Genomic DNA, 25,319 nt, shown 5'->3' on the forward strand with positions numbered 1-25,319 from the left:
ACACTATACACAATCATCCACACATTCACACACACATTCACACACTGGTGATGGCAAGCTATAGTGTAGCCACACTGGGGCGCACTGACAGAGGCGAGGCTGCCGGACACTGGCGCCACCGGGCCCTCTGACCACCACCAGTATTCTCATTTAAAATGTCTGGCTGTTATTAAAAAATTATCTGAATCTTACAACCAAAGTTTTTATCTGATGTAAAATGTATAGAAATCATACATATACCAACAAGACTGTACATCACTGTCACAACAGTGTTTGTTTTCATTCAAAGGCTTTATGGCTTTAATACCTGGTGGGCCGGTCTTTAGTCAAAATGCCCGGGCTGATTTTTTTGTCCCAGTCCAGCCCTGAGTACGACACGCAGTGAATTAATCTGAGAAGGTGCGTTAAAAAAAATAAATGGCCGCACCAGCGGTGCACATCGCAAATTAGCTGGCATAGACACATTAGTTGTGCTGCTTCTTAATGACGGTATCTTAGCTAACAACCCCAACTACCAGATTTAACTTGTAATTGGCTAAAAATAACTTCACCTACTGGTGAGGGGGACGTTGTTAGCTTTCCACATTCCGACACTTCAAAAGCTTCAGGAGCTTTCCGCTCAGCACAGCATGAGCACCATGGAAATATACGGATACATCCGTAGACTCGAGACAGAATTCACAATGCGTTTTTGGGACTTTCAGGTGTATGGACCAATGTTTTTTTTTCTGATCAAACCAGAAAGCTTTAATGAGCAGCTAGATTTGTTTTGCATTAACTGGCTGAGTTAATGCCAGTTAATGCAACATCGAAGCAGCTGGAATCCTGTGCATGTTCATGGAGCTTGCATTTTCACCTGTTGGACATCACTACCTGACAAGTTTAACTGTCTTCAGAGCATTGTAGAGGCCTTATTGACAGTATTTGGCTCTACATGTCTGTGTGAGCAAATTTTCTCTCACATGAAGAGTGTCCTCAGGTAGCCGTCTGAATGCTGGACACTCGGAGACCTGTGTCTCTGAGTGGGAGACCAGAGATCACTTTAACATGTGTATCCCTGTATTAACAAACATGCCATATTGGCCCAGTTTATTTTTCTTATCATTGTTGTGAGGAGACCATAAATAGCATATGTATTTTCCGTTGTACACTTCATTTGCTGTTATGGAGTTCTTTTTATGGATAAAAAGTGTCTTTTTTTGTTTCAAAATAGCTGATAACTATTCGCTGATAGCTGCCAACATCTGCGAACAAATATAATTCTATAAAGTTCTTCTATATAGTGTGTAACTGTTAATATAGAGCGTTATTAAATTTATTCCTAATGCAATCATATGGCACAATGACTTCTGAGGAAATTTTAGATGGCACTCGTCATCAGAAAGGTTGCCTACCCCTGTATATAAAGGGTAAAACACTAAACCAGGAGCGGTTCCCAGACTCAGGTCTCACCTGTCACAAAAACATCATCACCCTGCACTGTGAGTCCTGCGTTTGGGTCATCTCTTCCTCGCCTCCACACACAACCACTGACATAAACAGGCACTCTGGCCTAATTCCACAGTCCAAAAACATACATGGAGTTAGGCTAATTGGTATTAATGGTTATAGGCCTAAATGTAAATTTGTCCACTAATTATTTATTTAATTGATGCCCAGATACCCACAAAATTAATAAAATTTCCATCAGCTATGCTCTTGTGTAAATAAATGCTAATATGAGAAGTGACATGAATGCAGAAGTATTTTAAAATGTCATTCTGTCAGATAGTTAGCAGGGGGAAATGACTCTGGCTGCTTAAAGGTTGATGAGAAAGTGACCCCCACTGCTCACTGGACTAATGACTAGGGATGGGTATAGTTTAGGTTTTATCCAATACTGGTACCAAACCGGTACTTTTGAAACGGTGCCGGTGCTTAAACGGTGCTCGAACCGGTGCTTAAAGAATGGAGAACACACACTTTGTCCAAAAACCTCTTATGTTTTTATTTTTAGCGATCTCTTTTTTTCTGCTAACCAAGTTAGCCTTTTCTGTTGATACAACATACCTCCTTTGGTTGGAACCGGTGCTTAAACAATGGAAAACACAAACTTTGAAGACAAGAAGACAGCCGCATGTAACAACAATGGTGTTTGCTAGTTCACCTTACATGCATTAATCTAATAACATGGTTAGCCTACTCACACACGAACAACATTAAGCTACTTACCCAGAGAAGAACGGTGTTCCAGATCTACTGGCGTTTAGATCAACTGCCGTTGGTCGAACAGATGTGTGGCAGACTTGCGTTTCAGGAGCTGCTACCGACAAACCAGCAAAAAAACGCCAAATGTGTCACCTGTGACACTTGTGAGGTTGTCTCAAACACACTCCATCAGTCTTGATGCTGTTGAACAACAAAATGTTTAAACATGTGGCGAGTTTACCTGGTGATATCCTCATGCGCGACGCGATCGCGAAAACAGCAAACAAGTAATACCACGCCGTTGTTGTTCACAGGACAGCAAGAGTAAACGATCAGGAGACTCTTGTCGTCGTCATCGTTCCCCTCGCACGGTTTATTTCTCCGAATTCAGCGTTTTTGCTTCACAACTAAAGCGAGCAGTTTACTTTGTGCACTAACATGGAGTCGAGTCAACCAGCGCCACCTCTGGCCAAGTGCCACAGCCTACAGCCAGATCAACTGGTGACACACATCTGCAGCACGTTTGAATTCGTGTCATGCACATTTGTACCTTTCAATTGTGTCTGTTTGTGCGTCATGCAAATAAACCTTTGGAAAGAATGAAATTATATCATATATTCCTTATTGGCCTACATTTGTACAAAATTCCAAATTATATACACAAAGTCATAGACATCACCACTCCAATTGGTCATCATGATTTTAATATTTTCTTTTTCCATAACAATGAAATACGCCTTGGACAAATATGACACATCAATATTTCATTAGTGTTGTCACATCACATCCTGTAAGCATCGTCTGTCTGTGTCTTTTCCCTGAAAATGAATATTTCCAGCCAATATAGGCAATCCATTAACATGGCTGGAGAGTTGGTAGTTGGTATATACAGTCTGTATAAGTGTGGTTAATCCAATGAAGATTTGTAAGGAGACGGCAGTTACTGTGAATTCACAGCAGTTACACAGTGATTAGTAATAAACAGTCAGTGAGAGTGAGTGGATATGACTGTTCCCACCACTAACACATGACCCTACGCTGTGTTCACTGCATCATTCCATGTTTGGCACTGATCACCACCTGCACTCATGTATATATCATGTATATATCTATCTATCTACTTAGCACTTTTAATTCTTATTCTCATTTTTAGTTTCATGTCTATTTAAGCTTAATTTATAACAGTATTTCTAACAGTATGTTTGCACTGAAGCACCGCAGCAATTTCCTAATGTTGTAAACCCGCTCAACATTTGGCAATAAAACCCATTCTGATTCTGATTCTGATTCTGATATAAGAAAGTCAGTGACTCAGGTGTGTCGCTTGGTTTGTCATCTGTTTGTGGGACTGTAGGAGACGTAGAAATCTTTTGTTTTAAATCTTAGTTAGGAAGGTTCCTGTTTGAAAACAAGCACTTTTTGTGAGAAATGCAAGAAGTACATCTGCAGAAAGCACACAGTTACATTCTGTCCATCATGTGGACAAAATCGAAAATGTTGGGCATTGAAAAACTGAGAACGTTGGGCAAGTTCAAAATACGTGTTTGTAAGAACGAAAAACCAAATTGTTCCTAAAATAGTTATGGAAAGTCTAACTGTTGTATGTCTGTGTTCTACATGTTTATCTGATGGGAAATAAAGTTGCTATTGTTTTATTGCAGTTTTTGGATAATTCTGAGTGGATTTACACAGTACGGATCTAAATGACTCGCAACAAAATCAATGTCAATTGTTTGTTCTTCAACTTAATACAAGGGTTATTTTCCAAAACTTGCTTATGATCTTCAATTTGTAGCAGATCCACTATCACACAGCAGCTGGAGCCGTTTCAAATGGAGCTCAGTCCACTACTACCATAGCCAGTGTTGGGAAGGTTACTTTTAAAATGTATTCCATTACAGAATACAGAATACATGCCCCAAAATGTATTCTGTAACGTATTCCGTTACGTTACTCAATGACAGTAACGTATTCTGAATACTTTGGATTACTTAATATATTATCATGCTTTTTACAACAACGTGAATGTACTATTGCTGTGTGATTTATTACTATTACTGAAGGTTCGCGACTCCGAACTGTAGTAAAGGGACCTCTGACTAATACGGCGGGGTCCCTGTCGGCTCGTAGCCGAAAAATAGCTTTACTTTGTTGTGTGGGTCAACTTTTCTTGCGAGAGACAGAGAGAGGCGTTGAAAGGCTGCTCCAACGGAACTTATTGTTTCGGAGGAAAACACCAACACAGCGTACAGTCGAGTCTTAATAGCTTACGTACAACTGGGCTCGTCAGGCACTCTTCTTGGCTGCAGTGGTTATTATTATATTTACATGCTTCCAGCTCCCGTTTTTCCTCGATGACAGCTCGTACCTTTCCACTCTCCTTTTTCTCCCTCCTCGCGCTCACAGACCCATAACGTGTATGGCAGTCCATTCTCCCTGCAGCACGGACTACACTGCCCATGATGCTACATTCTTTAGGGCTATGCTTGTAGCATTCTGCCTGTTAGCTTAGCACAACAACAACAACGAAAAGGCGCTCTCTCACCCAGGAAACACACAGTCGCAGAGAGAGAGAGCGTCGCCCTGTAACCATGGCAACCATAACGCTGCCGCCTGGAACAACAGAACGTAGCTGTCAAACAAAACCCAAACAGTCCTGACCCGCGACAAAATGAAACAGGAAAGTACCGCAGTGTAATCCATTTATTTCAACAAAGTAACTGTATTCTGAATACCACCTTTTTAAACGGTAACTGTAACGGAATACAGTTACTCATATTTTGTATTTTGAATACGTAACGGCAGTACATGTATTCCGTTACTCCCCAACACTGACCATAGCCTACTACTAGATTAACTTGTGACACATCTGCACCTGCTGCTATGATCACATTGAGTAGAGGCTGAGTGGCTGCACTAACCAGGGCTGGACTGGGACAAAAAATCGGCCCGGGCATTTTGACTAGAGACCGGCCCACCAAAAATGTGACGTCATTCAGGGGTAAAACCGCAAAGGATTCTGGGAACTTGTGGCAAGAGGTACTAGCGCATGCAGGCTTTCAATTGAACTCAGTTACACAGCGATAAAAAGAAACACAAAAAATGGCAAGAAGCTGTTGTATTATTAACTGCAATAGCCGGTGTTGTGCCAAAAAGTGATTGTCTGCCAAAAACTGATTTCCGGTATTTGCCAAAAATTTATTGCTCGTATTTCAAGTTCAAGTTCAAGGTTCTTTATTTGTCACATGCATAGTTATACAAGTATAACACGCAGTGAAATGTAGCCTGACACGCTCCTTGACATGTGAAAAAATGGGGGGGGGGGGGGGGGGGGGGGTAGAGGAAGAACATTATATATATATATATATATATATATATATATATATATATATATATATATATATATATATATATATATATATAACATTATATATATATATATTTACACCCAGCACGCCCCTGCGGGCGGTTTATCCTTCAAGCTCGGGTCCTCTACCAGAGGCCTGGGAGCTTGAGGGTCCTGCGCAGTATCTTAGCTGTTCCCAGGACTGCGCTCTTCTGGACAGAGATCTCCGATGTTATTCCCGGGATCTGCTGGAGCCACTCGCCTAGCTTGGGAGTCACCGCACCTAGTGCTCCGATTACCACGGGGACCACCGTTACCTTCACCCTCCACATCCTCTCGAGCTCTTCTCTGAGCCCTTGGTATTTCTCCAGCTTCTCGTGTTCCTTCTTCCTGATATTGCTGTCATTCGGAACCGCTACATCGATCACTACGGCTGTCTTCTTCTGTTTGTCTACCACCACTATGTCCGGTTGGTTAGCCACCACCATTTTGTCCGTCTGTATCTGGAAGTCCCACAGGATCTTAGCTCGGTCATTCTCCACCACCCTTGGGGGCATCTCCCATTTTGACCTCGGGACTTCTAGGTTATACTCGGCACAGATGTTCCTGTACACTATGCCAGCCACTTGGTTATGGCGTTCCGTGTATGCCTTGCCTGCTAGCATCTTGCACCCTGCTGTTATGTGCTGGATTGTCTCTGGGGCATCTTTACACAGCCTGCACCTGGGGTCTTGCCTGGTGTGATAGACCCCAGCCTCTATGGATCTTGTACTCAGAGCTTGTTCTTGTGCTGCCATGATTAGTGCCTCTGTGCTGTCTTTCAGTCCAGCTTTGTCCAGCCACTGGTAGGATTTCTGGATATCAGCCACCTCCTCTATCTGCCGGTGGTACATACCGTGCAGGGGCCTGTCCTTCCATGATGGTTCCTCGTCTCCCTCCTCTTTCTTGGGTTTCTGCTGCCTGAGGTATTCACTGAGCACTCGGTCAGTTGGGGCCATCTTCCCAATGTATTCTTGGATGTTCCTTGTCTCATCCTGGACTGTGGTGCTGACACTCACCAGTCCCCGGCCCCCTTCCTTCCGCTTAGCGTACAGCCTCAGGGTGCTGGACTTGGGGTGAAACCCTCCATGCATGGTCAGGAGCTTTCTTGTCTTTATGTCAGTGGCTTCTATCTCCTCCTTTGGCCAGCCTATTACCCCAGCAGGGTACCTGATCACGGGCAGGGCGTATGTGTTGATGGCCCGGATCTTGTTCTTACCATTCAGCTGACTCCTCAGGACTTGCCTGACCCTCTGCAGGTACTTGGTGGTTGCAGCCTTTCTAGCGGCCTCTTCATGGTTCCCATTTGCCTGCGGGATCCCCAGGTACTTGTAACTGTCCTCTATGTCTGCAATGTTGCCTTCTGGTAGTTCAATCCCCTCAGTTCTGACTACCTTCCCTCTCTTTGTTACCATCCGACTACACTTCTCCAGTCCGAACGACATTCCAATGTCATTGCTGTATAGCCTGGTAGTGTGGATCAGTGAATCGATGTCTCGTTCACTCTTGGCATACAGCTTGATGTCATCCATGTACAGGAGGTGGCTGACAACTGCTCCGTTCCGTAGTCGGTATCCGTAGCCAGTCTTGTTAATGATCTCACTGAGGGGGTTCAGGCCTATGCAGAACAGCAGTGGGGACAGAGCATCTCCTTGGTAGATCCCGCACTTGATGGTAACTTGTGCTATGGGCTTGGAGTTGGCCTCTAGTGTTGTACGCCACATCCCCATTGAGTTCCTGATGAAGGCTCTTAGGGTCCCATTGATCTTGTACAATTCTAGGCATTCCAGTATCCAGCTGTATATATATATATATATATATATATATATATATATATATATATATAGTATATACATTGGGTGAATGTGCAGTAGTAGCAGCAAGCAGGTGAATTCTGTACATTAATATGAATGGACATCTGACTATTTTACAGGATAGACAATGTAAACTTATTCAAAATTAAAGGAATTTGGAATGCCCATTGTGCCTTGGTTTAGAGTGTCTGGAAGAGAGTCCTGTCTCAGTCAATTATAGATGATGTGAGAGGGCGGGTGTGTGTGTTTAGGGTCCGGATGGCTTGGGGATAGAAGCTCCTCTTGAGTCTCTCTGTCCTTGCCCGGATGATGCGGAACCTTCTACCAGATTGCAGAAGTTGGAACAGTTTGTTGCCAGGATGGGACGGGTCCTTCAGTATCTGCGCTAATCCGGCATCTCCTGGTGTAGGTGTCCTGAAGCGGGGGGAGAGCAATCCTGCAGCAGCGTTCTGCTGTACGGATCACTCTCTGGAGAGCTTTTTGGTCCTTCACACAGCTGTTCCCAAACCACGATGTCATGTTCTGTGTGAGGATGCTCTCCACAGCGCCTGTATAGAAAATCCTGAGGATCTTTGGAGAGACCCTGAACTTCCTCAGTTGTCGTAGGTGATACAGGCGCTGCCTAGCCTTTTTGGTCTGGACCTGAATGTGGGCAGCCCATGTCAGGTCTGAGGAGATGTGGACACCAAGATACTTGAAGGACTGCACCCTCTCCACTGGAGCTCCATTGATGATAATGGGCTTGTAGTCTCTGTGCTGACCCCTTCCGAAATCCACCACCAGCTCCTTGGTCTTGCCGACGTTCAGCTGGAGGTGGTTGTCCTGGCACCATGATGCCAGATTCTTCACTTCATCCATGTAGGCCGCCTCATCGTTGTTGGAGATGGCACCCAACACCACTGTGTCGTCAGCAAACTTCACAATGGTGTTGGAGCCATGGGTGGCCACACAGTCTGAAGTGTAGAGGGAGTAGAGCAGTGGTGCTCCTGTGTTGATGGTGATGCTGTTCTGCCAGTGAGGAAGTCCAACACCCATGCACACAGACGGCTGTTAAGTCCCAGATCCCTGAGCTTTGTGAACAGTCTGCAGGGCACTATTGTGTTAAACGCTGAACTGTAATCAACAAACAGCATTCGCACATAGTTACCCTGTTTGTTGTCCACGTGGCTGAGAGTGGTGTGTAGGACGTGGGCGATGGCATCCTCTGTGGATCTGTCGGATCTGTAGGCGAACTGCAGCAGATCTGTAGTGTCTGGGATGGAGGAGGAGATGATGTTCTTCAGCAGCCTCTCAAACACCTTCATTACTACCGAGGTCAGTGCAACTGGCCGGTAATCGTTCAGGGATGAGGGTTTGCTGTTCTTGGGCACAGGGATGATGGTGGATCTTTTGAAGCATGTGGGGACCACAGACTTCGCCAGGGACTCGTTGAAGATGTAAGTGAACACACCTGCTAGCTGGTCAGCACAGCAGCGCAGCAGACGGCCAGTGATGCCGTCTGGCCCCGCCGCTTTCCTTGTGTTCACTCTCCTCAATGCCGCTCGGACATCATGCTCCGCGATGTTGGTCACCGGTCTCTCGCTGATGACGTCACTGTCCTCGGTAGTCAGGCGGTAGATAGCATTAGCTGCCTGGCTAACCTCGAAATGGGCGTAGAACTGATTCAGCTCGTTGGTGAATGCAGAGTCGGCGTTGATCGGCGCAGTGTCCCTGGCTTTGTAGTCCGTAATGGTGCGTAGTCCGTGCCACATACTCCGTGTGTCGCCCTGGTGGAAGTGGGACTCCACACGTTCCCGGTACCGGCGTTTGGCATCTCTCACTGCGCGCCGCACGCCGTATGAGGCCGCTTTGTAGGCGCTCATATCGCCAGTGGCGAGACCCGCGTTGTAGGAGGCGGTCCTGGCGTTTACTGCAGTGCGGATCGATCTGTCCATCCACGGTTTCTGGTTTGGGAATGTGGTGACTCTCGCAGTGGGGATAATCTCCTCCGCTAGCATATTGACGAAGCATACTGCTACTTCCGTAAACTCGTTGATGTCGACTGCGCATGCTCTGAACATGTCCCAGTCGACGTCGTTGAGTGCGTCCTGTAGCGTAGCTTCTGATTGGGCAGTCCACCGTTTTACCTCCCTCGTGGTCACGTCTTCCCTCCGTATGTTTTGTTTATACTGGGGAATGAGAAAGATGGCGTTGTGGTCAGACTTCCCAAAAAATTTAAATTGATATAAGTAACTTGTTGGGCTATAATATGTGAAACATATGTCAAATGCATCCCTCATGGATGACATAAAGCCATCTCTCCATCTCCATCTCTCTCTCCTGCTCTTTTATTTCTCTCTCTTGCTCCATCTCTCTCTGCTGCTCTTCTGTCTCCTCTGTCACAGACTTCTCCACTTTAGATGATAAATCAGCCTGGTGCAACATGTAAGGATTGGCACAATTTGTTAAGATTTTGAGGAGTTTGAGAAACTAACCTTAAGCATAAAATAAAATTTACTATCAGTAACTTCATAGCACCCGCCCAGCAGTATATAAACTCCGCCATGCTAGCTAGTACGCAGTACCAGTTATTCTAAGCGACTGTAAAAAGTCAGCACAACTTAAACAAACTACAACTAAACTTGGTTTATATCTGACACAGATAGACAGCAGGTCATAACTTCTTACCTGAAGTTCAGTTCCTCTGCCACTATGACCGGCGGCCGCCTCGGGTCTCTCCTCCTCTTGCCTCCCCTTTCCCTTATCCACCTGCTGGCCTCCACCACTTGCTGATGTTGCTAAATCTGTGGAAGCTATGCCATAGCTACCGCCAAACAATTCAGTTATTTTTACACATTTGGCAGCGTCTGCCTGAAGGGCTTGTTTCTTTTTGGCCCTAATTTTTTCTGCACCTCCTTTCCTTTTTTTGTTCTCCATTTTCTTTAGTTCGCCTATAAGATTGGTAAACAAGGGGGAGGGTGCATCCGACCTCCTCGGTTGTAATTGGTCCAGCCCAGAGTCGATCATGACCAATTGGCCAATCCAACACCTTTCATTATTTATACCCTTCCAAAAAAAAAAAAATTGATCGGCCCATAAAAACAAAAAATCGCCAGCGGCCCACCGGGCAAATGCCCGGTATGCCCGATGGCCAGTCCAGCTATGGCACTAACCCCTGGTACATCCAAATCTACCCACAAACATGTTGAAAGATGCAATGCCAGCAATGTGGATTGTCAACACTGAAAACAATCAGTAAGCAAAGACAACAGGGATCAATTTTTTCTGTTTATTTAGCACCCACAACATTTGTAGTCGCCTTCTGCACAGGGGAAGTCCACACACACCGTGTGGTACCACTTTCCACAGAAGGTGCATTCAATCTGCAAGATTGAATGAGATTGTCAGAGTCATTGTCTGACTGTTTATTACTAATCACCTGCTGTACATTCACAGTAACTGCCGTCTCCTTACAAATGTTTATTAGATTGACCACACTTATGCAGACTGTATATCACAACCAACTCTAACATGTTCGTTTGCAGAGGGAAGACACAGGCAGACAATGCTAACGACATGTGATGTTACAACACTGGTGAAATATTAGTGTGTCATATATTTGTTCACGACATTTTTCTTATGGGCAAAAGTATTGATATCAGGATGGTGATTTCTTATGACTATGTGTATGTCATTTGGCATTTTGTACAAATGTAGGCTGATAATAAATACATGATATCATTTCATTCATTTCAATGGTTTATTTGGTCGCGCATGAGGATATCACCAGGTAAACTCGCCACATTTTTAAACATTTTGTTGTTCAACAGCATCAAGACTGACGGAGTGTGTTTGAGACAACCTCACAAGTGTCACAGGTGACACATTTGGCGTTTTTTTGCTGGTTTGTCGGTAGGAGCTACTGAAACGCAAGACTGCCACACATCTGTTCGACCAACGCCAGTTGATCTAAACGCCAGTAGATCTGGAACACTGCCATCATCATCATTTCTGCTACACTAGCAGGGCTAGGGGCCAGGACTTTCCTCTTTGGGTTCTTGGGGGATGTTGCTAACTCCGGGTCCGATAACAGGCACCACACCCGCAGTAGATATGCTCGGTGTGAGGTCTCGCAGCAAGCTATCAAATACGGTGCATTTCTTGGCTTTTAAAAAAACGCTATGCGTTGCCAGGTATTTCCTCAGATTCGAGGTGTTACCTCCTTTGCACAGTATCACCTTAAAGCACTTGTTGCAGGCTGCTGAGTTTGCATCTTTTGCTGTGAAATACAGCCAGACTTTTGACCACTTCGCCTTGGGCATTTTTAATCTGTAGCTCTGCTCTAAAAGAACGTACGTACCTGAGCCCGCATACTATCCTTGGAAAGGTAAAATGATTGGCTAGAATCCAAAGTGTGTGACATCCCAGGAAAAAAAAAAGCTCCAAAATAAAGCACCGAAATGTGCGCTGCCTTTTGGTCTGGTTACTACCATTTATGTCAGAACGACATCGGTACCCATCCCTACTAATGACCTCAGTAAAGACTTCCTTAGTGGTATATAGTTGGATGCACCCACTTCACCTCTACATTAACTCTGTGCCATGTTCATTTAGTGAAGTCTGCTCCCAAAGATGACAAAGCAGCTCGTGATTTAGGGCGGGGCTGTGTGGTGATTGAGCCTGCAGCTCCCCTGAGCTTCACGGTTAGTCGTCGATCGTCACATTTAACTTCAAAATACCAAGACGGCACCTTCACCAACCAACAGGTGGTGTCATAAACCCTGCCTCCTCCATGTTAGCGGATGGGACTGGGGTCTGACTAAAATAAATTAATTCTCCTTAGATAATTTTTTTCCAAAGATTCTTTCTTTTGTTTTCAATAGTTCTCATCACGCTGATTGATGTTCAAGGGGTCTCCTTTCCCATAAGTTTGATTCCAATTCCTACCGCGGTGATGTTAAATTGGGGTGAAACGTCATCATAACAGCTTTGACTGACAGCTGCAGTCACGGAGAAACTTGCGTATCTCTGTTCGGGAACAGCAGATAGAGCGTAGGCTCTGAGAGGACGCCCAGCGTTTACGCTATGGAAACTCGACCGAGTGTTTTAACCTGACAGCCTGAGGTGTTCTTCAGTAAACTGGACTACCCGACAGAAGGACCCGAGGCCCCGCTGCACTTTTTCGGTAAGTTAAACGTGTTTGTAAGCTAATCCGTAACTACCGTCCTTAGCTAACTCCTGAGACCTAGCTAGCTAAAATGAGCACTCGGCTGTCAGGGTTCGTTTAGCTAATCCGTGCAGGGGAATGAATTTACTAAAGAAATCAAGAGAAACGCCCGGGCTGCTCAGTCACTAATTACTGTTACTGTACTTTTATTACAAGTATTATACTGTAAAAGCAACAGGCTGCACCCTGCTTCAGCTCCTGTGCAGAGCTGATTATTAAATATGTGCAAACAACAGCATGTTTTCAGTCTCTTGCCACATCTGTAAAGGCAATAACAATTTTTTTGAAAGCTTGTACTTCAGTAACTCCTCATTAATCAGGAACTATGGATTAAAGTACTGTAGTGTACTGTAATACTGAAAAAAATGTAAGAGAAGAACTTCAGATCCTGAGTGTGTGAGGACAGAAGAATCAGCTTTATTTCAATATTGAGGGATAAAATTTATATCTGAGTTTGATGGTTCTGTTGTCTTTGTGATTACAGGAGCTGCCCTCAGATTCAGACCTCAGCTCCATTGAGTGACAGCAGACAGATCATCCAACATGTTCACATGTTAACTGTAAAATGAACTGATGAAAACAGTACAAAGGTTAAAGTACCACACGTGCTGTAGTGAAAGCTGCAGCTGTTTTATTGATAAAGTTAAAGACAAAAAAACAAAAGGATTAATCACCCATGTAACTGTGTCACTATATATCAGCATTAACAGGACCTCAGTTTGTATCTCAGACCTGCACAGCTTCTGTTTTAAACACTTGATGTACTCAGCTGCATGAAGAGCATATGAGATTTTCTCTAACACAATTAAATAAAACCTGATGAGGGTCAAAGGTCGTCACTTGTATGGTGAACTACAAACTTGTTATCTGGAATTTTTTCACAGTTTTTTTACACATAACGTGTTATTTACCATAAAGTGATGCAGAGTTATTCATACCAGAGTAACCAGAGAGGATCACATATTTTTAAATATATAACTTTCTACAGGACTGAATATAATATCTTTATGTAAAAGTCCGGAGCCTCTGGGGAGTATCCAAGTATTTATAACATTACACAAACCAAAGGTCTCATCACAGTGTTCATGAAATGCTGGGTTTATCCATCTCCTGGGGCGGGCCTACAGAGGAGCTCTGAAGATTTCCCTGTGAGGGAGCTGCTGGTGAAGATCATGAGTCCTGCTTGATCAATGTCATGAGCTTCAGTCTTCCTGGTGTTTGCCTCTTACAGTGGGTCAACAGAACTTATGGCACAGGACAGCTGTGATGAAAGAAAGGGAAGAAGTTTCTCCAAACCTCTGGACCCAGGAAACCCAGCTTGGTCCTGATGGTCTCCCTCACTAGTTTCTCTCCAGGGTAAATGTATCTGTTGATATAATATGGACTCTATTATTAAATGAAAAGAACAAATTAGACTACACTACTGAAACGTTCTGCTGATGTTTTTAAAGTCTCCATGTTACCAGGGGCTCTGAAGATTTAAACAGGTTTAGATCCATTACACTCAGTCTTATGTTAAAATCTCAAAGGACAGCATTATATTTTTGATATTAACAGTAACTCTGGGCCTCTGTAGAGTGTGCAGCTGATCTCATCGCTGTCTAAAAATGGATAAAAAAAACACAAGTGTTGAAGACTATTAAGAGTAACAGGTGTGTAGCATCGCTAACTAGCTAGCAACAAGCCTCCAACACAGTGCGTATGCTAGCGGCTAATCTAACTAACGAATTAACAACAGAGTGATTTTAGAACTATAAGATGATAAACTGTGTGTCTTTTTTATAACAGTGACATGGTTGTATTTACCTTAATTAAACGAGTCGTCAGTCGCGGTAAACCGGCAAAAAAACTCGAGCAGCCGGGCTACGTAAAAAGTGTAGGGGGGCGTGTTTGCGGTCACGTCCAGCGGGTGTGTGGGCGGGAGCGTTACACAGTCGCTCCACCTCAAGTCACTACTGCGCAGACTTTGGCTCCAAATTTGCAAGATGGCAGCCTCCACAAGCGGGGTATTTTGGCTTCATTTTTGCACAATGGTAGGAGGCGGTGTCGCGTCGTCCATATTTTCTACAGTCAATGGTTCACACCCATCTTTTATATACAGTCTATGTCTACAAGCTGGAAAACTAAGATTGTTGTTGTTTTAGCTTACTCACTGTTTAGCTCAAAACACCACTTAGCCGAATTATATCAGGAAGCTGTGCCAGCATGGGCTCTGTGTGTGGGTACACACCCACATGTAAGTGTATACACACCTAAAAATGAGAAGCTGTTGAGATGTTTAAACCAAACACACACAAACACACACACACACACACACACCTATTAATTTTCCCTCTGTGTCCAATTGTGTTTGTGCTTGAGTGATTCTCTTTTAGTGTGTTTGTCTTTATTGCCAAAAAGCATACTGAGCGGCCAACTCTGTTGCATAAGATCTGAGCACCTGTTAATCATAACATCAACTCCTGGCACTGATCTTTGCTTGCAAAATGAAAAATGAGCAGAGTTTATTCAAAGCGCGCTGACAAGCACGCCTTACTCTGGTTGGATGGGATTAGTGAGAGGACAAAGCGCGGTTAAGTCATCCCTGGGCAGTTTCACACATGTCGCACGCCCATTCATTCATGCTGCTTGTGTCAATAAGCACTTTGGCAGATGGAAATGGTGATCTGTTGTTATTATATGAGAATCACAGGTAGAAACACGATAGCTTCAGCAGGTTGACAGTTGGATAATACGATGACTTCATCTGAAATATTGACAGGTCTGAACTGGTTTTCGGCTTCGAACACAGTCAACGTTTTCCCCAGTTAGACTTTGGCCATACACAGAGGATAACAGAAACTCCCATCCATCCATTCATCCTCTTCCACTTATCCAATCAAGGGTCACAGGGGTGCTGGAGATTATCCCAGCTACCATAGGGTAAGAAGCAGGGAACACCCTGGACGGGTCACCAGTCCATCACAGGGGTAACAAAGGCAGACTCCACAGAGAATGGGTGGATTCAAACCCAGGTTAACCCTCCTACGCCTCCCATATAGAAACTCAATCACTAAAATGGTCCTGACAGTGTTATCCGAGGTTTCTGTCCACACATGGTGGCCAGTTACCGGAACTTGGTCTTCACACCTTCTCTGCTGACAACAACAGTGTCATGGAGAAAATATGGCCTCACACCAGCTTTTAAGAGCTATTGTTTTTCCGACTCCTCGGGTGATGGAAGGCCTGAAAGAAATTTCCAAACAGCATCTTTTTTTTTGTTGTTAGTTTTATCTTGCTTTGTTTGTAAGCTTTGCTTTCTCTTGGCACTGCTGCCTTCCAATGTCTATTTACATCCTGTGTTTATTTAGATTTGGATGGTGCTGCTGATGCTGCAGAGCAGATGATGGGATTTTAACAGTTAACGGCGATTAACTCCAGTGTTATCGCATCGATCAGCCGAAGTCTGCTCCATCAAATCGTTTTGTTTGTTTTTTTACCCCCTTACATTTAGAAAGAAAAAAGAAAGGTGTTTTGTGCTTTGTAACTACAGTCAAACAAATTAGTTTCCCATCTGTTTAAAAATACATCAGCACAGCTGGCCGGCTTGCTTTCGCACACCCATTTGAATGTTTCCAAAGATTTCTTTGCTTTCATCTTGGCTTCCTGTAACCAATAATACAGATCAGAAAAATCAGGGACATCACTCACCCGAGATACAATGCTGATCTCAAAACTAATTTATTTGACTCCCACCAGGACTGCAGGGGACTGATTTGGAGAAACATCAGATCCGATCTGATCCTGTGCTATTTTCCTGTTCCCTCAGTGAACATTTTCATTTTTTTTATGAACTATGTGATGTATTTCTGATCCATCTTGGAAATTTTGCAGATACGTGATACTTGCACATGTAAGAATCCCAGCAGGGCTTTACATGTCTGTGACCCTTGGATTTGTTGCGCAATCCCCGATCAAATCTGCGCTCTCCAGCCCCAAATATGTATCTTGCATTTGTGAACTTGAACAGGCTGCAGTTGTGCTGTAGTGACTAATAGCTGTGTTTCATTAGGACACTTACTGTTCTGATGACACAGACTGAACCGCATGTTTGCTTTACATATTGCAAGCACATTACTTAATTCTTCACAGACACACTTGCTCACACATTTCGAAGAGCTCTGTCTATCGCCTGTAGCCCAGATCTCTGAGTAAGCCGATGTGGAGTCTGTCTTAGACTGCAGGGAATTACCTCAGCTCTGAATCATGTGGCGCCTTGCCTAGAGTGTGCACAATGCAATCAGCCAGCCATCTTTCTTACTCATAAACTGTCAGAGGGCCTCACACAGAGGCTGGACACGAACTGCAGGAGTCGAGTCAAACACACTGTTTCTTTCCTTGTTCCAATTGGGCTGTATTAGGATTAAAAATATGACTTGAACTTTGTGTTAAATAGTAAGCAGATACAGTTCAAACAGAGTGCACATGGGGACAGATCACAAGCCTAGGTGTAGCTGGGGTATCACCAAATATGCTGTGCAGGTGTAGCTGAGCCACACTCAAACATATGGCTGTTGGGCCAGACATCCTGTTGTGATGATGGAGGAGTACAACGCTGGAATGACATAGGCTAAAATAATAACTTTTGTAACTTTCATGGTATGTGTTGTTGTTGTTGTTGTTGTTTTTTTAAAAGCTAATGTGATCTGTAATTTTTAATACGAATGCACAGCCCTAAAGTTGGTCTTCTGTTTTCTGAGTAGATGTTCACTGTATGTAAAATGCTTCCAGTAGAATTGTATTTAACACAAATGGAAGAGGAAACTGGAGTTTTATTATAGGTGAAGTGAATGAAGTGGCTTTCCTGGTCAGGCAACTTGAGATAAAATTTAACGTAAATGATTGACTGTTGTACTGTAATTAAAAGTTCTGATCCACCCCTCATTTCTTCATACTTTGCTTCTGAGCTGTCAGACTTTCTTGTAACTTCTAAAGTGGTCTTGAGCAACAGTTCTCCAGGCTACTCATTTTTAGTCCAGTCCTTGTACCTGACTGTATTAAAAGGCTTTTTTATCTTTATTTTGAAGCCACTTAAAAATGTGGGAATCCTCTTAAAAACCCTATTTTCTTAAGCCTGCAGTGGGATATGGTCAGTGACTCAGCTGTTCTGACTGGAGCTTTAAAAAATGGGGCACACACCTACACAAACATTTTGCCTTGATGTTTAAAAAAAACATTTAAGATACGATTGTGGTAAACTCAGATGTTGGCTGACTCCACTCATTTTAATCTGCAGTTTAAAGACAGTTTTAAATCGTATAAAGAAGCAAAAACCTACAACATGTTTTTACTGCAAACTGTGTGTCTGAAATCTAAACACTAAGAGGATATGATAGAACAGCGGGCGCTGGAATGATTTACTACACCTTGACTTTTGGCATTCAGTGGTGGCCATGACAGTCTCCTTCAGATATGTTGTCATTCTTTACTCGTGCCTTAAGTACAGCACAATGTAGATGAAACATGGACTTTTAGTATTTCATTACATATAGTACTGTACAAAAGGTTTGACCTAACCTTCATTGCTTCCAATTTTAACATTTTTCTTTGGACATTGGCTGCTTTTTCACTCATTTTCAGTCCAGTCTTTGTACCTGACCATTTTCAGATAATCTTTTTGTGTGTTAAGCCATGCAAATCTGACCTACGAATCAGTCAAACATAAAAAGAATCATGTATGTTTGCACATACATGAGACATATATATATATATACATATACATATATATACATATATATATATATATATATATATATATATATATATATATATATATATATATATATATATATATATATATATACACACATATATATATATATACACACATATATATCTATCTATATATATATATATCTATCTATATATATATCTATCTATCTATCTATCTATCTATCTATCTATCTATCTATCTATCTATCTATCTATCTATCTATATATATATATATATATATATATATATATATATATATATATATATATATATATATATATATATATATATATATATATATGTATTTGTATATGTATAACTTGTTCTATATATATATGACTTGTTCTGTTATTAACTGTTTATTAGTAGCATCTTACCTCCCTTTTCCTTGTCCTTGCTGTCATTTCGAGCTGCTTTAGTTGGTTCCCTTTCAAAGAAAATCAACATACTCTAATCCCAGTATTTCTGTCACTGTCCCTTTCATATCTATTTACCAGGAGTACAGTATTGCATTATGTTATGTTGCTCAGTTACAAATGACAAAATAAATGTAACCAAGTATACTGTTGTGAAATATGTCTGTTAGCCAGAACTGCCACTTTGAGCTCAGTTAGTTGGACTCATTTTGATGTGAGTGGAGCCGGATGAATTATGATCTAATGCCTTTGGGCAGCTTATTCTCTCTGACATCAAACACAAATGAGTCTCAGCATGTTTCAGTTCTGGTTTGTCTTTTGAATATATTTACTTTAGCCAAGCATAATGCTGAAAAAGTAATAAATTACTTTGCAAAAGAGCTTTCAAAGGGGTTTCTTTGCCCACAAGCTTGTAGCTTGCATTCATCTATTTATCATACTGTAGTTTGATTTGTCATAGTCAATGAGCCCCTGAATAGCCCATTCCTAAACCAGATGCCACAAAGGCACACTGTATATGCCAAACAGACCTTGGTAGGTAGCCACGATGCTTTTTATTCATAGCACACAACATCATCTACCCTAATGTTAACCCTTTTTCTAACCACACTCTGGGCCCACCTATCATCATATATAAAACTAACAGAGTAGGTACACATTAAAACTACAGAACTCAGGGGTCTGACTGATTTTGGCTGCTTTTTCTATGTTAAAAATAAATAAATAAAGCCCTTTCTGGGAAAATTCACCAGCTGCTAATGACTGTCAGCAGTTCTGGGTAATTCGCTGCGACAGGACTAAAGGTCCAGAGTCCAAAAACGGTTCTGGTGCTGTCAGAAAATTGGTGGACTAATCGGGCTTTGTGGTCGGTGGTACGACGTGGTGATGATGAATCAATTCCGCTGAGTGACTAGTAATAACACAGCAGGGAATGACGACATGCCGCCGCGCTGTACGCATTGCAAATATGGAACTGGATGCAGGTCTAGTTTATGACCTACTTCTGGACGATGACAGGTTACATCTGCTGTTTTTGATGGTGTGTGATGAGATCCCCATGTGGAGTCCAGCATGTTGATAAAAACATGCTTCAGGATAAAGACAAGACACTGATGAGAAAGGTCCCCTCTTAAATACTTTTCCTGTCATTGAAAGAGTATATCTGGTGGACTATTTTCATTGTTCCTCTGCCCTCTTTAAATATGCTTGCAGAACCAGTCCTGCAAGTGCACCTGTCAAGCATTTGAAGAGGGCTCTTAAATGGCACCTTTACCCACTAAGGCCTAAATCAGAGATGTTAAACTCACTGTACAGCCCACTTTGATCTTAAGTGGGCCGGACCAGTGAGACTCCCCTTTCTATTCGTATAAAGAAGTTTAACTACACCCTTAATCCCTGAGATGTGTTTGTATTAGAGAAAGAAGTGCAAGTCCTAATGTACATCTCAGATTTCCTGCAACAAAGCTACTGTAGTAAATGAAAGAAAGCTGTCGCCATGACACGCAAAAAATTATACGTAATAAATGTGTAAAATTACAGAAGAAGTTCTGGTAGCTTGTTGCCATGACATGCCATTAAACTTTTTGTGGTAATTCACAGAAGATGTTGTAGTGTTCTGTTGCAGAGTGTAGCAACTCTGATTAAACACCTAGCTAACCTTTGTCAATGAATACAGTCCGAGTAGTGTTGACCTTTTACTCTCAGAATCTTCATTTGACAAGCGGTGAAAACTGTAGTTGAAAAGAGATACAGAATAGTGTAAATGCCTTTGAGGTCTTTGAGGCATCACAGATGTTCTCTTTTAAAATAATAATAATAATAATAATAATAATAATAATAATAATAATAATAATGATGATGTGGATTGTTGTAGTAAAAAAAACAGAAAGGTTTTTGTTGTTTAATTGCTTATCTATTACTGTCTGTTGTAATATGAATGAATGGCCATGGGGGAAAAGCTGTAAAACTAATGAAAATACAGTTAAAGGTCAAAACTATGTAATTCTTCACTTGTTTCAAAACTGCCCATCTGAGTTTTTTGGAGTTGGAGTCTTTGCCGATTTTGTCCCCTGAGCCTTATGTTTGACACTCTTGGCCTAAAATATTTGCCCATAAAATCAATGTAAATGATGACATTGTGACATTGTCCTTTAATTGAAGGTTATGAATGAAATCAGTTTTCAGACACTTTATATGTTCAGTTTCTTTTCCGTTCCTCTTGACTTTATGCAAAAACGAATGACAGAAAAGACAAATATATAAATGTACATTTATTTGCATACAGACAGTAACAAGCGTGTTCCTCACTGAACAGGTAGACGAACATGCGATCCCGCAGCAACAGTCTGGAGGACGTAACCAAGGCCAAGCTGACGCAGCAGGCAGACACTCGCAAGAGATCTACAGAGCGAGATGAGCCCTCTGGAAGGGCAGAGCGTCGCGGTCGACACCGCGAGCCACCAGACGACACCGGCACCATTCAGAGGAACAACAAGACTCCCAAGAAGAGCACTAGCGCAGGAGGAAGTGGGTGCAGCAGCAGTGCCAGCGGCGCTGCCAAGGGTGGTCGAAGGGAGAAGGGCAGGGACCTTTCCCGTGATGACCTTGTCTTTCTTCTGAGTTTGCTTGAAGGAGAGCTACAGGTAACCCAAACAGTAGAGATGACTAGGGGAATGTGGATTTAGCCCAGACAACATATAACCATTAAAGCAGCAAGTAGGCCTGCAGACATAGCACCAGCCCCTGGCTTAGTGCGCTGTCAAGTTGGTCTGTGTTAACAGACAGCTGACAGCTGAGGCTACTTCCTGTTTCCTACACTAGAGCCGAGAATCGCCTGGCAGTAGGAATGGAAACTGATAAGAATTTCTATTGATTCCATTATCACTATCAGTTATTCATTTCATTCCTTATCGATTCTCATTGGCTCCATTTTGAGAGTCACCACCATTGCTAAGCAACAATAAAGAAATGACACTCATGACAGTGAATTGCATGCTGTGGGTCAAATGTTTTCCAGTCTGTTGAGGTATTTCTCCTCTTTGTTGTGATCAGTGTTGGAGTCATTACTCAAAAAAGTATTTTTTACAAATATAACACTGAACACTTTTCTTGAAAGTAATACAGTACCTAACTTAATTACTCCTGGTAAAAAGTAATAAATCTGAGGCTACAACCCCACACACCAACACAAATCCCTAATGCAGACACACACGCGTCTCTAAGATCTTTCTCTTAGTAGAATACAAAGCTGGCTGCACAAAGCAAAGATGAAAACCAGCACAAAAAAGCAATCTCCACAGTGATTCGGCTTTAGAAATGTGAACAAGTAGAAAGGGCAGCTGCAGCCTGACTGCTCACCTGCTTGTTACCTGTTGAAGTTAAGAGTCTGGCTGTTTGGGCTCGACAGTCACTCAGCTTTCACTCTGGGTCCCTCACTGGCCTTCTATAGCTTGCATAGCTTCTGAAACTTACTCAGTGTTTTTCACCGCAGAGAAAAACCTTTTGTGGGTTTCTGGCATGTGAATCTATACAGGAAACAGTAATCCTGTAAATGGTGGTGTTTAGCCTTGGTCCGTTTCATTTCTTGTTAGATTTAATCAGTTTGGCTCATGTTAATGAGTGAAAAATGCTCAATATTTCTGTGATTTATCTGCCAATTTAGAGGAGGTGGGCAGGGATAGGGAGGTCTGGGCTTTTCTCTTTAGACTACTGTCCCTGTGATGTAGACACAAATAAATGACAGAAGGTGGATCTATGCACAAAAATAAAAAAATCCTAATATATTTGTCAATTTACTTCAACAGTGCTCCACAATGTTTCCATACAATCCATGGTAACTGCAGAACGTAGACTCTTGCTATCTTGCTGCTGCACATTAGCAGGAAAACAGTTTATTCCACTGCATATTAATCCTGCAATACAAAGTTCAAACCAGCCACATTCCTTTTCTTCCCTCACTGCAGGCCAGAGATGAGGTGATCACAGTGCTGAAGGCAGAGAAGATTGACTTGGCCCTGCTGGAGGCCAAATATGGTTTTGTCACACCACAGAAGGTCCTGCAAGCTCTGCAGAGAGACGCCATCCAGGGCAAGTGTGACATCTTCCAGGAAGACATCTATGAAAAACCCATGGCAGAGGTAACAAACAGTCACTCAAAATCTCTAATCTACTAATCCACTGTCCAAGCAATGCAGTACAGTCCAGACATGACAGATGTTTTTTATTTGCTCCCATCACAGCTGGATAAGCTAGTGGAGAAGCAGAGGGAGACGCACCGGCGGATGCTAGAGCAGCTGCTGATGGTGGAACAATCACACAAGCAGACCTTGTACAAGCTGGAAGATGAGAAGAGGAACCACGGGGAGTTCATAAAGAAGAGTGACGAGTTCACCAACCTGCTGGAGCAGGAGCGAGAGAGGTCAGTGCACGAACTACCAGGAGAAGTTGGGCAGTCAGTCAGAAAACTGGCAGTCCCACCAAAAATGGCAATCACAATTTGCTTCAGTATGGAAGTGTCTGACTGTGTTTATGCTGGTTTCCTTGGAGAAATCTGGTGACCTATAATCTGATAGCGAATACAGGAAATCTCACTCTGGGTTAAGGGAAAGGGCGTCAGTGTCACTCTATAATTTATAATGTCTGATTTAAAAGATTCTGGATGCCCTTCAACTGCATTACAGCAGATTTTTATTGCGCTATTCTCTTGTTGTGTTTAAAATGGAGTCCATGAGGAAACTTAAAGTCTTCAGCACAACTGATCTCATCTCAAGTGGCATCACTTTAGAACGCTTATCAGATTTTAGAAACCCAGAAGGCTTCCTGGAGCTTCATTTACATGGACAAAAGTAGTCAAGCTCTGGAGTTCTTCTTGAAGTAGATGTTTATATGTGAAGTGATGTAAATCAAACTGTTGCAGGACAGCCATTCTAACCTGCACTTCATGTTTCATTGACCTCCAACAGGCAGCGACTCCAAACATGTGCATTGTATCAAGCTGAAGCTAGAATTACAGCTGATGCTGATTTCTTTCTTAAACAATAGCTGCCATCTCCAATTGCTTCACTGTCGCGATGATATGAGTGTCTTTCTGAGTCAGTGTTGACTTTGGAGTGAGAGGTCCTCTTAACCTCCTAGGACCTGGACTCCACATATGTGGACATCATATTTTGGGTTGTCTAGACCAAAATACAAAATTCTTCTCTACAGGGGCCTGATATCCACTTACGAGGACATTATACTGCCACTATTGAAATTTAAAACAAACGTCCTCATATGTGGATCTCATTTTTCTCAGAAACAAAAATCAGGTAAAAGAAAAAAAAAAAAATCAGGTAATTCTTTGTTTTTACATTCGTCAGGTTCCAATCAGCCCAAATAGCAAAGAGAAATTAAAAATGAATGCCATGAAAGAGTTCGGGTCTTAGGAGGTTAAACCATTTTAGCCAGCAGAGGGCAAGTACACGAGGAGTGATCAAATGGTAAATGGCCTGCATTTGTATAGCGCTTTTCTAGTCCATAGGACCCCAAAGCGCTTTACACTACATTCAGTCATTCACCCATTCACACACACGCGACAGCAAGCTACATTGTAGCCACAGCTGCCCTGGGGCGCACTGACAGAGGCGAGGCTGCCGGGCACAGGCGCTCTGACCACCACCAGTAGGCAAACATGGGGTTAGTATCTTGCCCAAGGATATTTAGCATGCAGCCAGGAGGCAGCCTGGGATCGAACCACCGACCTTCTGATTAGTGGCTGATTAGTGACCTGCTCTGCCACCTGAGCTACAGCCACCTGAGCTACAGCCACCCCTTGAATCTTTTCCCTTGAACTGATAATATGAGATATCGACGGACAGCCAGCCTCCTTCCAACTCAAGCCACTCAGTGTCACCAAATAAATGTAATAATAATAATAATTAATGTATTCATTAATAGTGTTAGCAATAAATCAGTGTTCTTTAGGAACAGGAGGAAGATCCCCAATAAAAAACAAAACATCCAATACTTTTGTTCCCATGACCTAGCCCCGGTCTTTTACTTTTACTATCACTTTTTATTGAACAACTTTGCAAAAACCTGGAACAAACCAAGAGTTGTTTCTGGAGTTAATCCAGTGACCAGGAATGGAAGGCAGGACAGATAATTTACATGTGCGCTTAAAAAGACAAATAAGCTTTACATTTACAGTTCTGCTTTATGGTAGCACTGTGGATATTTATGAAATGGGGGGGAAACCACATCCCTGGAAAACTGTCATAAGGGCTAAGTCTGCATTTCGTTGCCAGTGAAGCTTTGAGGCAGCAGCTCAGCACGAGGGACACTGACTGTTGGTGCTGCCATTTCATGATGTGCTATGATGTAATTCTTTAAACTCTCCAAGATCAGCAGCAGTATATTACAACTGCTCAAATCTGAAGGTTTATACACACCTTTCTTAATACAGTGTCCTGTGCACTACAGCTTAGCACAAACCACAATCAGTTTTCCTCAGTGCATTGTTGATGCATCAGTCCACCAATTTAATTTGCTTTCAGAGTAACATATTCTAACATTACCTAGT

General features: G+C 42.6%; 1 protein-coding gene across 2 annotated transcripts in view; it reads left to right on the top strand.

Moving 5' to 3' along the window:
• Positions 1 to 25,319, top strand: part of filip1l (filamin A interacting protein 1-like) — a 108,409-nt gene that overhangs the window by 25,249 nt on the left and 57,841 nt on the right. For both annotated transcript variants that reach the window (XM_080877494.1, XM_080877495.1), the window contains exons 2-4: positions 21,075 to 21,402; positions 22,723 to 22,896; positions 22,999 to 23,177. In XM_080877494.1, coding sequence (XP_080733620.1) covers positions 21,085 to 21,402; positions 22,723 to 22,896; positions 22,999 to 23,177 — 671 coding nt within the window. In that variant the 5' untranslated portion in view covers positions 21,075 to 21,084. The remainder of the gene's footprint in view (positions 1 to 21,074; positions 21,403 to 22,722; positions 22,897 to 22,998; positions 23,178 to 25,319) is intronic.

Source organism: Rhamphochromis sp. 'chilingali' (genome assembly GCF_963969265.1).
Source record: "Rhamphochromis sp. 'chilingali' genome assembly, chromosome: 3".
Lineage (NCBI taxonomy): Eukaryota > Metazoa > Chordata > Actinopteri > Cichliformes > Cichlidae > Rhamphochromis > Rhamphochromis sp. 'chilingali'.